This window comes from Pithys albifrons, chromosome 6 (genome assembly GCF_047495875.1).
Source record: "Pithys albifrons albifrons isolate INPA30051 chromosome 6, PitAlb_v1, whole genome shotgun sequence".
In the NCBI taxonomy this organism is placed as follows: domain Eukaryota; kingdom Metazoa; phylum Chordata; class Aves; order Passeriformes; family Thamnophilidae; genus Pithys; species Pithys albifrons.
In genome coordinates this window covers 38,367,306-38,379,599 of record NC_092463.1, presented here as the reverse complement: position 1 = coordinate 38,379,599, position 12,294 = coordinate 38,367,306, and the positions used below count along the sequence as shown (strand labels likewise).

At 39.4% G+C, this 12,294-nt stretch overlaps 1 protein-coding gene across 5 annotated transcripts in view; it reads right to left on the bottom strand.

The window, feature by feature from the left end:
* Positions 1 to 948: 948 nt before the first annotated feature.
* LOC139673185 (cytosolic phospholipase A2 epsilon-like) overlaps positions 949 to 12,294 on the bottom strand; it is a 35,393-nt gene continuing 24,047 nt past the window's right edge. For 2 of the 5 annotated variants that reach the window (XM_071558360.1, XM_071558361.1), the window contains exons 14-21: positions 11,988 to 12,213; positions 10,165 to 10,279; positions 9,608 to 9,745; positions 7,813 to 7,920; positions 6,559 to 6,747; positions 5,710 to 5,876; positions 4,815 to 5,001; positions 949 to 2,072 (exon numbers count right to left, since the gene is read on the bottom strand). In XM_071558360.1, coding sequence (XP_071414461.1) covers positions 1,756 to 2,072; positions 4,815 to 5,001; positions 5,710 to 5,876; positions 6,559 to 6,747; positions 7,813 to 7,920; positions 9,608 to 9,745; positions 10,165 to 10,279; positions 11,988 to 12,213 — 1,447 coding nt within the window. In that variant the 3' untranslated portion in view covers positions 949 to 1,755. Of the gene's footprint in view, positions 2,073 to 4,814; positions 5,002 to 5,709; positions 5,877 to 6,558; positions 6,748 to 7,812; positions 7,921 to 9,607; positions 9,746 to 10,164; positions 10,280 to 11,987; positions 12,214 to 12,294 lie in introns of those variants that run through there. The other 3 variants (XM_071558362.1, XM_071558363.1, XM_071558364.1) reach the window with 3 other exon arrangements.

Here is a 12,294-nt window from a genome sequence, read left to right as displayed (position 1 = left end):
ATTCTAGGTGGCAGATTCCTTATCTGTTCACAGTTTGTGTGGAAGCAGTTCCACCTCCTTGATCAGCCCTGACATTTCCCCCTATATTCTTGTTGAATATAGAAAACTGAGGTGCTGAGTAATTATTTCATGCAAGCTTTTGAAAAGGGGTAAAGTGTTTGTTGTTCTCCATGACCATTTTGTGCCTACTGGAAAGCAGCAGAAAGGGCAGGGAATTGTTTACACTAACACAACACACCTCGTTCTGCTTGTCTTCAGGCTTCCTGTGTAGATGCTTTCTGCTGTCAGTGAAACAATTTTTGCCCTCTAATTGGATGTGGGAACCTGAGAGTGCTTCCAAATTCCCAGGTCTGGCTGTGCCCTCTGGCTACATCCTGTCCTATGTTGTGATGAGATCCAGCATTCATCAGCACGACTGCTGTCTCTTGTTTCCGTAGAAGATAAACCCTGGGCATATAGTGCATACAGGAGCTGTATGGGCTCCTGCAGTGTGCAGGCAAACGGTTACTGAGATAAACTGTGCAAGCTGTGTTCAAGTGGCAATTTTGGTGCACCACCTGGGAGGAAACTCTCAACCTTGAGGGCAAAGGAATTTGTAAGAATTCCATTTTTAGCCCATAGTAGCAGGATTTCTTGACAAAGGATAGTATAGCAGAACCAAGGAGCAGGGAAGTCTGTAGGAAACATGGACTTGTAGATACAAGTGGCTAATAAACAAACCAGTAGCACTGAATAAAACATTTAGAAAAATAATAAATGGAGACTTCAGGTTCCATCTGTCAAAAAACCCAGACTGCTTACTTTGAAACCATGTTAATGTCACAACCAAAGTGTCAGAAAACTGAAAGTTGATGTTCTGTTAACTTTAGCTGCAATGTTCTACAGCAAGTTAAAAAATCACATTTGCATGAATGATATTAGGTATACAATTTTAGTTCAGCTTTATATGTGTTTCTTGTGTCTTTTCAATGTAATAGTATCAAAAACTTTAAAGCTTTAAATCTTTGGTATGTGTCAATAACATTTAAATCCAGTTTGATAAAAAAGAATTAGCACGAGTCAGTTCTTGCAGGGATGGATCTTAAATGCAATCCTAAATTCAAGGGGTCCCAGGATCCTGTGGCAGTTTACATCAAGGTCTGGAGCAGGTATATTTTCTTCTTCAATAATTTTTCAACAGCTATGAAATGTCTGCATGTTGTCTCTAATTGTCTTGCTACAAGAGGAAGAAGCACCTAAAAGAAATGGCTTTAACATGCATTTGCTATGAAAATGTTTATTTGCTGTAACTCTTACTCAAAAAATGTGGTTTAGTATATAAATTTAATATTTATTTTTCCATCACATAAAAACTCCTTGGTTCACGAGTGGCTTTCTTGATTTTGTTTAGAGACAATGGATTTTGTTCTCTGCTACATTTCTGAACTGGCAATCCTCTGTTTTTATAGCACAGGTAGAGAACAAACAGTCAGTGTAAACTTCCTCATGCTTCTTTGTCCGCACATTTCAGCCATGGCCTCGAAGGTCACTTCTGCAAGTACAGCTGGAGCACAGCCTCACCTAGCCAGACTCCTGAGCTTGTCAACAAGGGAAGCACATTAGTTTATTAAGGAAGAGCTCTGGTTTTTTGTGTTTATTAAATCCACTGACAGACAGGCTTTAGCATTTTTTATGACAAATGAAGTTCTATTCTTGGCATTCTTTGGCTTTTCTTCACTTCCTAATAAAATTCCTTTCCTTCTTCATTAGCAGGAGTCATAGATATGTCATATTCCTGGGTGCTGGGCAGTCAGCCAAATGCTGGGTTCCCCCACTGTCAGACGTGCACATACCATACCCATTGGGTGGTTTTTGCAGAGATTGCTCTTTCTTATGCTGCTTTTTCCTCTCCACAGCAGTATGCAAGGCCTGAAGAATCAAATCTCTGTTATTCTGGACATTGTAGTAACTTAGGTTAACAAGTTTGTCATAATCTTCCTCCGAATAGCTCAGATTATTTATATAATATGGACCACAGGCACTGGCAACATCAATATCCCCATCTGCCATCTCTGAGGGACTACGTTTCACACCTAACAGACAAACAATGACTTGGTTAATTTGAAAAGAACAGTCAGGGTCTGTGCGTTTCTCTGGCATGCACAAACAGTGGATCACAACCCAAAATTTTCCCTTCATAGGTGTTTTGTGGCTGGAGTATTTGGTTGGCAGCAGGGCCTGGAGAAGCTGATAGTTGATTAGGAGTTGGCCTGAGTATTCTTGGAAATGCCGAAACAAATAGAATAGCTTCTCTTTTGAGCACAGGAAGGTGATGTTCCTTGCCCATACTCTAGCTCTGGAGTGAGCTGTCAGCACAGTTCCCATGTTCCCCTCAGGGCTGACTTGTTCCCAGCCCCAGCCTCTGCCTTGCACTGGTGTCTCCAGCCAATGCAGCACCCTGCACTTTCAGCCAAGGTGCAAGTAAATGGCAATCATTTTTTTTCTCTCTTTCCTCCCCTTCACCCAAAGCAGACAGGAGCAGCAAGAGCCTCATGACAGCATGATTTTTCTGAGATGATGGGCCCGAAGCCACTGTTACTCTGTGCCTTAGAGCTTTGACTCTACATCTTATTTCCCTTACTACTATCTTTTCATGCCTCCAGAAACAGGCAGCTGAAAAATCCATGTGTTTCAATGACTCAGGCTTCCCAAAAGCACACCTGCACTCTCAGCAACCTGATGGATATTCTTTCACCCAACACAACCTAGCACTTGATCTGGCACAGTCTGCTACCTCAAGCCTTGGTTCCTATGGGGAAGAGCTATCAAAATTATTTTAAGCAGACTTAAACAACTAGATTCTATTATCTAAACTGAGAGATTTCACAGAATCATAATCTAGGTGTATCCCAGAAGCAGATGGCACAAATATTTAGTCATTTCCTGGAGCTACCTACTCATATAAAAACCCACAGGTTTTATGTAACCTCAATAGTGAGAGTGAACATGATAAGATATTTAAATGCAATTTTTATTTTTTTTTAATTTTTTTATTAATAGGCTAAGGATAAAGTTCCAGAAGCCTGTAGAAAATAATGGTCATGGAATACCGTAACCAATGCAGAGGTTAACCAGTTTGAACATTTCAGTTTCACTTGTTTACTGCCCAGATTCTAAATTCCCTTTGCTGAACAAGCAGATAGATGAGCTGCCTATGGAAAAACTGCCTGTTCACATGTTTGAACTAATACTTCACATGCTGTACAATTTAGCTCTGGGCTAGGTCATCGTAGTGAAGCACTATATATTAAGCTGATCTCTGCCTGTCACTAAAAAAGGGCAGACATCTTTTACCAGCCTCGCAGGACTTTCTGCAGCATCCATCCTGCTGCTAAGGAGGTCAGGTCTCAGCTGCGAGGTGTCAGTCTGCCCAAAAATCTGCATGGACAGAGCCCTTTCATGTCAAGTCAGCTGACACTTTGCCTGAAGGGGCCTGACAAAGATCCTTTCTTTCTCCTCCTGTTTAGTCTCAGCTTTCAGCTACCAGCTGAGTTGGTTGGGCAACACAGGCTTGCAGATGTCATGCAGAATTTTACATATATCTTCTACATACCTAGTGACACCCCTTTAAGACTCCTTGATAATTATATTCATATATATCATCTGCATATCAGCTGCTTGGTTCTGGAAATTACTGAAAGGGGAGGGCAACTCCCTCACAGAGAAGTACAGAAGGGCAGTGCAGTACAGAAGAGCAGTTCAGAAGCTAATTCTCAGTTACTCTTCTAGTTCTTTCTCATTTGCTCCTTTTACTAATTCTCTTTACAAAGGGCAACTGCAGAAACTAACTTTTCAGTTGTCTGGTCTGTGAAAAGAGCTGGAGTAGAATGGTGTGTGTACTTGCACAAATGCCCTTGCTCTATTTGAATCCTGTTCAAAACCCCAGTTATGTACATTGAACATGCAGTGAATTCAATCCAGAATGTAGACAAAGCAAAAGTGACATATTATTTTTTATAACTTACTTAAAATAAAAAGAATTGATACAATTTGGAAAATATTTTCTGCATTTGTTTTGATTTTAAATTTATTGTACCATATACCAACCTAGAGCTTTTGGCTTTACGTATACTGTGAAGCTTTAAAGTGAATTCACAGCTGGAGTTAGGAACTGTAGCATCTGGAGGAGTATCTGAGACTTTTGGTACCAAGAGTATGGCAGGTGGGATATGGTACCAGGACTTAGAATTCATCTGTTTTGAAGTGACAGGCAGTGCTGCTAAAGAAACTCTTTAAATTTCAAAGTAGAACTCGCTGAAGTCAACAGAAACTGTCAGCATGGCTCAGTGTTGTACTTTCATCACTTCACTATGCCTTACAGTTACATTTTCATCACTTTACTAGTTCACACTTTTGTTTTCAAGGTTATCTTCCTAACTGAAAACCTGGAAATTATTTTAAACTATAAAATCCTTAGGTTTCCCAGAGCATTTTCTAACAGGAAAGGATGATAAGTATGAGAGGAAATAACCCTGCTAATTTCTGCTGTGGCAGATAAACAGAATGTATTTTTTCTCAATAAAATCTACTATCTACCTATGAAAAGCTAAAAAAATTCTGAAGAGGGGCGTATGTGCCAAAGGCTGATCACAACCTCTTGCCTACTGACCAGGACAAATTATATATTTTAAGTTTCTTGATATGGTTCAGATCTAAGCAAAGAGAGTCCAAGACTGTTTTTCCAGCATGATCTGAAGAACAGATTATTGCCCAGTAAAAAAGAAAAATAAGGTGTCTGCTGCCTCTGTTAATGTCATGTGTAACTGTAAACTTACCAGGTGCTTTGTATTCCCTGAAGGTGTCATTTACTAGAGGGAAAAATATCACAATTGGTGTTTCTGGGCTCTCTTGATCACCAACGATGTAGCATTCCTTCAGATGTGGGGTTTCCTGATCATCTGGCACTTCTGTAGGGAATGGAATTCCCTGTTTAGCAAAGTATTTAGAGGCTTCTTCCAGGGGCTAGTTGCCACAACAGGAAAACAAAACAAAAGAAAACATCAGAACATACAGGAAGAACTTGGAATTTGACCAAAATCTAATTTCACTAGGAATATTTGTGGGATAAGGGACAATTCTGAGAGATTATGACACATACCCAGTTTTGGAGTAGACTGTTTATGGAGCCAAGACCTGGATGGCCAGAATTAAGTGAGATGGATCTGGGTTCAAATGCCTGCCTTTGAAAATCTACATGCCACATTTGGATATGAAAAAAACTGTCTTTAGACAACATTTTATTCCTAAGGAATTTAATGTTCCTAGATACAAACCATTCTTGCATTTATTTGCATATCTGATCTTCTGCATTCAACCCTTCTCTTGTTACAGTTGTATTATCCTGAAGGTACATTTTCCCATGCATAAAAATATGTATGATAGCATCAAGAAACCTTGAGAATGTTTCAAGGCATTTAGCTTCATTCATTCTGCGTCTGACTGCCTTCAAATCAACTAAAACCTTTTACAAGCAAAAATAGGAAGTTCAGTTTACTAAATGATTACTTCCGGATAATGCTTGTACTGTTCAATAGAGATATGTGACCTTTGTGAACTGTTAACTTATTTAGTCTTCCCAGATATTGGAAGGGACAAAAGTTTCTGTGAGCAGAGGATCAGCAATTCTGGGAACTCAGCCATGAAACAGAAATAATAAAGAAGAATGCTCACCCCTGTCTGAGAGCCTGAACTGTAGTTGAAATGCAAAATGACATCCACTTTCCTTTCTGGTCTCATAAGGGGTGGGTAACTGGTAGCAAAGGCAAATGCAGTATCAATTAGAATGAGGTAATCTGTTGCTGTTGTCAGGTGGTTGGGCTGAGAGTCAAGCTCACAGTCTAGAAAAGAAGAATATTTTTTCAGAGAAGGTGATCAATGCAAAGGAGATTCTGAGGAAAGTCTGTTCTTAACAAAAAGAAAATTCAACTTTTCTTTGGTCTTAAACATACTATATAGTTGATGGCTGCAGTTCAGTCATTTCTCAGTTCCCCATCTTGCTTCCTCTTTTCACTATTTACTTTGCAATTTCCTCAGCTTTCTTCTGATTGAAAGAGGTTGATTTGGGACTCAGGGGAACAGAGTTAATTCCATCCCCTGGTTTTGTGTGTGACTAATCTGGTTGAGGTGGGAATGGGTTGTGGGGGCTTTTCTTTCCTTTAATTTTCTTTTCTTTCAGAACAAATTAAAGTGACACCTTACTGTCTCAACACACTAAAGACTAAAGACATTTGGTGCCTTGCTTGCTATGAAATTCCCAACTTGGGTAAGAGGGAATACTGTTATGAAGGTTGTATCTTACTCACAAGTAAACATGTGACAGGAAATAGGTACAACTTCCACATCCCTTATTTTTGAAGCCTCTCCTACCTGCTTTCCACTTTCAGTGGCAAACAGTTTCAAATGTTATCAGAACATGGGAACAAAACAAAAAAGCAGTCATCTCGATAATCTTTTAAGCATGGTTTCTCTTTCATAAGGATGGTTTAAACTACAACTCAAAGCAGGTTGCTACTGCCATACCTTTCCACTTGGAAAACTCGCTCTCTAGATAGTTGTTGTTCATCTGGAGGCCCTTCAGGAAGTTATGGATTTCTGAAGCTGCTGGACGTAACATTGCAGCATCTCGGAAAATTTCTGAAAAGCTGTCAGTGGGACAAACCACTCGAGTATCCAGCTCATTTGGTCTTGTAGGGAATAGGGTTTCATCATCTGCAGAAGAAAGAACAACAGTTCTTGTATACAGTTTCATGTTGATGTCAATCTGTGCAGTTGTGATTTCATCTGTTTGGCAAAACTTGGACTTCTTTCTCTTTTTATTTCCAGGATTTCCACAAATCTCAGTTTTTCAGCTTAACTTCAAAAAATCCTTTTCTTCTCACTTAATGTGGTAAAGGCCTTGTTTGTACTGCAAAAGAGTACACCTCACCTACTACAAATTTATTTGCTTTTCTATGATTTTACCCACTAAATATCTTGCACTTACTTTGTCTTCCTTTGCTACTTATGTTATAGTTTCTTTCTCAGACACACACATAAAAAGCCACACAAACAAAATTTCTCAGCCACACAAACATCATTATTGTTCTTAACAAGCAAATGCAAATTCCTTGTTTTAACAACCAGAAACTACACTCTACAAGTGCAAGAAGGTGAAATAAATCATCTTTTCTGCTACTCTTCTCTTCCTTCTCATATTTTTTTTTCTCTGTAATATATCTGTCTTGTGTATTTCTCCTTGAAATTTCACTCTGGATATATTTCTTTATTTTTTAGTGTGTTTTGCAAATCTCATCCTTAGGACTAGTTTGTAGTGACTTCCATTAGTACTGAAGTTTCTATCCATTCTTGTAGACTTCAGAGATGCAAGGATGGTGATTGCTCTTGTTTCTGTGGCACTTCACGATGTACTTCAGCTTCTGAGAGAGGAACTGGGAGATTGTTGAATGCTATGGGAGGCTTCTAGCCTCTTTACAGTGATATTTTTCTCTAGTTTTACACTTGTGCTCAGAAAACATCTCATAAGAGGGCCATTCTCTTATTTATTTTGTTTTGTGAATATCCTGTGATTTTTTTTCTCACATAACTGAAAAGATCACCATACTGTAACACATGGCATGAATTTCCTCCTGATTTCCACATGGATAACAGAAATCCCTGGAGAGGAAGTTCTAAAATGGCCTTGAAAAATTCACTGAGAGAATAGAAGCACAGTGAGCAAGGGGAAAAAATAAGAGAGAGAAAATAAAATAACATAATCATGTAAAAATAACCTACCTATGTCAGTAATTTTGTCTTGGGTCCATTTGTGCCAGAAGTCTTCTGAATGAACGGATATATACCAAGCATCCATAAGATTCAAGGAAAATACACTACTCCAGATCCCTGTGGCATAGGATATAGGATATATTTGACAGAAAATAAACTGGTAAAGACTTGAAAGCATCTTAATTCACAATGACCTTCAGTACCTTCTGCACTCTCTAGCAAACCTTATTCATTATACTATCTTAATGCACAAATAAAAGGGACTTTCTAGATTGGTATATGAACCCATAATGTATATGAAGAATCTAATATATTGACATATATTAAGAGGTCTGGTAGGTTTTTTAGTATACCTGCTAACACATTCATTTTTGTTACATGGCAAATAACATTTTGTCAAGTTCATAGTAATATTTTCCATCTGTCCTAAATATTTGTTATTCTCCAAGTTCCCAGTATTTGTAATTCTAAAGGTTTCATTTATTTCTAACATAATTCTGTTACAGTTACCATTCAGGACTTTCAACCACAAAACTGTCAAGATTCACACACTAATATCCCTTAGAATGAGGAAGCTGACTTAAAGGTTTTGTGAATAGGAAGTGTAAATGTGTGAGTCTTTTCATTTTTCTTCTGATTTTTTTTATGATTTGGAGCATATCTGGCTTACATTTTCAAGTTCCTCTACTAACCAGTCCAGACTGACACCTATCTGCAGTCTTTTAGGCTGCTAAAGCATTCTTATGTGATATGATTGGGTATGTCAGGTGTGCCACAGTGCCTTCCTGAACCTTTTGAACTGCAGAACTACACCTGCTGTTCCTGAGAAGAAGAGGCTGCATTTGAGCAGCCTGGCAATCTCCTGAGCCAGCAATGCCAGCCTGCAGCCGGAGGGATGGGTTTGGCCATGCAGGAAAAAACTGCGGGACCTCCACAGTCAGTCCTTGCTCTGTTCAGCGGTTGGGGTGCAAAGGAATTTACTGAAAACCTTTTGAATAATGGTGTCACTAGACACTGCCTGAATGAGGGGAGCAGCTCTGGGTCACTGGGAACAGGAGCAGAAATGTTCCAGCAACACTCTAGACAAAAGAGGAAGAAAATGCCAAGGTGGGAGGTATAGAAAGGGCCTGGTGACCTGCCAGGATTTCCGACCATGGAAGTGGAGAGTTGAGCACCTTACGTGACATTGGAGCCAGAGACAGAGAGATTCTGAGTTGCTTCTTTACACTTCACCACTAGCTGTAGTAAACTCTCCACACAAGCAGAAAGTTTCTTCTCAAAGAAAACCCCCTGCAACTTCCTTTTTCCTTTATGTAGTTGGTGGAAGTAGGAAGAACAATGAGGCAAGAGATTGCTTTCGCAAAGGGAAGAAATATTTCCTTACTGCTTTCACTTTCTTATGCAAGAGGGAAAAAAGACAACTATTACGACCTATTTTCTCTATGAAATGAAAGTGTTATCCTAAGAATTAATCAGGGTTATTTTAGAGACTCAGGTTGCAGAATAAACTGGTGATTTAACTCAGCAGCAATGATACAAAAGTTTTGTTGCTGACAAAGACTTATAAGTGCTGTGAAGGCCTCATGTCAGTAAGCATAAACACATATGAAATTAAGTAAATCTGTTCAGCTGAATAAAATCACAAAGAAAATTTAAAAAATCCTTCAGATAGTAACCTGTTATCAGTTCTAATATTTTACCACATGCTGCTCCTGATAGACAAAAAATACACTAACACCTTCATTTCAGAAGAGGTGTTTGTGCAGATTACATTGTATTAAATCTCCCCAGAACAACCAATCACCTTCCAAAAAGCAGATTCTGGATTCTGGGATTTTCTTCATCAGGCGACCCATGAAGAACTCACTGCCAAAATCTTCTGCACGAATGAAGGCTCCATATTTTGGGAATCCTACCTCATAAGGGGTGAATTCCACCCATTCTAAAAGAAAAAAACCACAAGACAGACTGATTACAGTGGCAGAGACAAAATTATTTGAACAAAGCATATGATATTGGCCAGGTTAAGACAGACTGGTTTCTAAGTAACACACTTTGCCAGAAGACTTTTATTCACTGTGCATTTCACAGGGTGAACATGAAGACCCATTTGTCCTCTTACATCTAAATGTCTCTACAAACTTTCTGAAGCTTTCTAAATAAAAGCATACATATAATGTCCTCCATTGTCCTGCTTTTGAACCTGAATATAGCTGAATATACTAAGGCCTTAAAAAAATTAACTATTAAATTTCTCCTCTAAAATGGATTGATCTTTTAGAATACTTGTGCATTCTTTACCTAATCCTAAATGAACCCAGTTGGGATTAAATGTTTAATGCAATTCTGGAGTATTATTACCTCTAAAATCCTTGTCGCTGATTTTATCCTTCACATTGAGAGAGAGGTAGATGGGCAGGGGATTTTGACCCTGATTTAGTGCCTGCTGCTGATCTGTGAGCTTATGAGAATCCTCCTGTTTTGAAGAAGGACAGTAGCTGAGGAGAGTTAGATGACACAAACAGCTTCCCACTTCATCAAAGCCTGGGGTCTGACAACGCAGTGCATACAAGACTCCAACTAGGATGCTCCCCACTTGTTTAGTTCAGAGAGGTGCTGTCATTCCTTTCCCTGACCCTCCCCTGTCCCAGCAATTCAACACACAAATAAGTCCTAAGTTCATATACTGAAAAAATTACAAGATTTCAATGGTAGGGAGAAAATCTTGTTATTCACATTTTTTACTTCAGAAAAAATATCAGGAAATGTTTGAAAATTATGAGAAATCCTGCATTTTAAAAGAGTAAAGCCTTCCCTGACTGCCCAGAAAAGCATCTTTTCCTCAGACATATGACAGAGACAAGGCTCACAGAGAGTTAGTGTTCAGCGAGCCTTGACCCTTACTGCTTCTGCTGCAGAGCATACTCAGGCAGGATGGAAAGGGCAGCATGGTTTGGGAGGAGAACCAAGGTTTGAGAGGGTGCTTAGTTCAGATCCTGCTTGAAGCAGAACTGCATGTACTTCTCCTCACTGGAGCAGCCCTTGGAAGGATGGTTGTGTCACCAGTGCCACTGTGCTTCTCCTGGGCTGTGTTGGTCAGGGAACAGGTCTGTTGCATTGTAGGGACACTTGAAGCTCCCTGCTGAGCACACCTCCAGGGAGTCTTTAGCACTGTGCTGAGGATGTGTGTGGGGTTAATAATATTACAGGGGGATGTTTTCTCTTTCTTAAGTATAAGTTGCCTATTTGGGAGGGAAATACTAAAGATTAGATAGAGCCTGAGTGTTGCCTGGTGGAAGTGTTTACAGGGTAACATAATCCCATTAATAGCTCAGAGATACTGTCTTTGGGTTTATGATTTTCCTTGGCTTGTCACACTGTGCAGCCTTTTAAAAGAACAGCAGGACTTCCATTTAAATATTTACATGTGAATTCATAGAACCATAGAGTGTTTTGAGTTGGAAGGGACCTTCAAGATCATCTATTTCCAACCTTCCTGCCATGGGCAGAGACACATTTCACTAGATCAGCTTGCTCAGAGCCCTGTACAACCTGGTCTTAAACACCTCCAGGGATGGGGAGTTCACAACCTCTTTGGACAACCTGTTCCAGTGCCACACTACACTTAAAGATTTTCTTCCTAATCTTTAATCTAAACCTACCCTCCTTCAGCTTAAGGCCATTTCCCCCTTGTCCTATCACTATATGCCCTTGTGAAACACCCCTCTCCAGCCTTCTTGGAAGCCACCTTTTAGATTCTGGGAGGAATTAATTTTAAAGTTGTTCACACTCTAAGTTTCTTGTTAATTCTTATTATTCCCATCCTTTCTGTACTAGGTGTGATGTTAAGATCTGTGTAATACAACCAACAAACACAAAAAATGGTACTGCCAAGGCACGTGTTTTAGGCATCTATATGAAAAACAAACAATCCAGAAAAAAAAACCACCTTTCTGTTAGAGTGGTCAAAGAGTGACATATGTTGCTCAGAGAAGTTGTGAAGTGTTGCCTGTGAAGATATTGAAAGCCCATGGTCTAGGATAACCTGCTCTTCCTGATCCTACTTGGACAAGATGAACTCCAGAGGTCCCTTTCAATCTCAACTATGTTTTGATTGACTGTCTTCCCTCGTTGCTGTATTCATTAAATATTCAAACCTGAAGAGAAAAGTGCTGATATTGTACCTTTTCATGGAACATAGCTTCAATGATGAGGCCCCATAGATCTGTGAAACATAGCTGGTGTCCTTCCTGCTTCCTCTGGGACAACTCTTTCAAATAGTATTTCAAACGTTCAGGAGCAAAACAAGCAACAAACTTATTTTTGAGCACATGCTTTCGGGCATCACTGAGTTTTTCCTTAAGATCCTTTTGGGACCAGTCAGGATCTTCATACAAGTTTGACATGGTCCTAAAAACCAAAACAAAACAAAACAAAAACAACACAAGGAAAAGTGTGAGTTATGAAGCAAAGCTTTGGGAAGTTATGAAC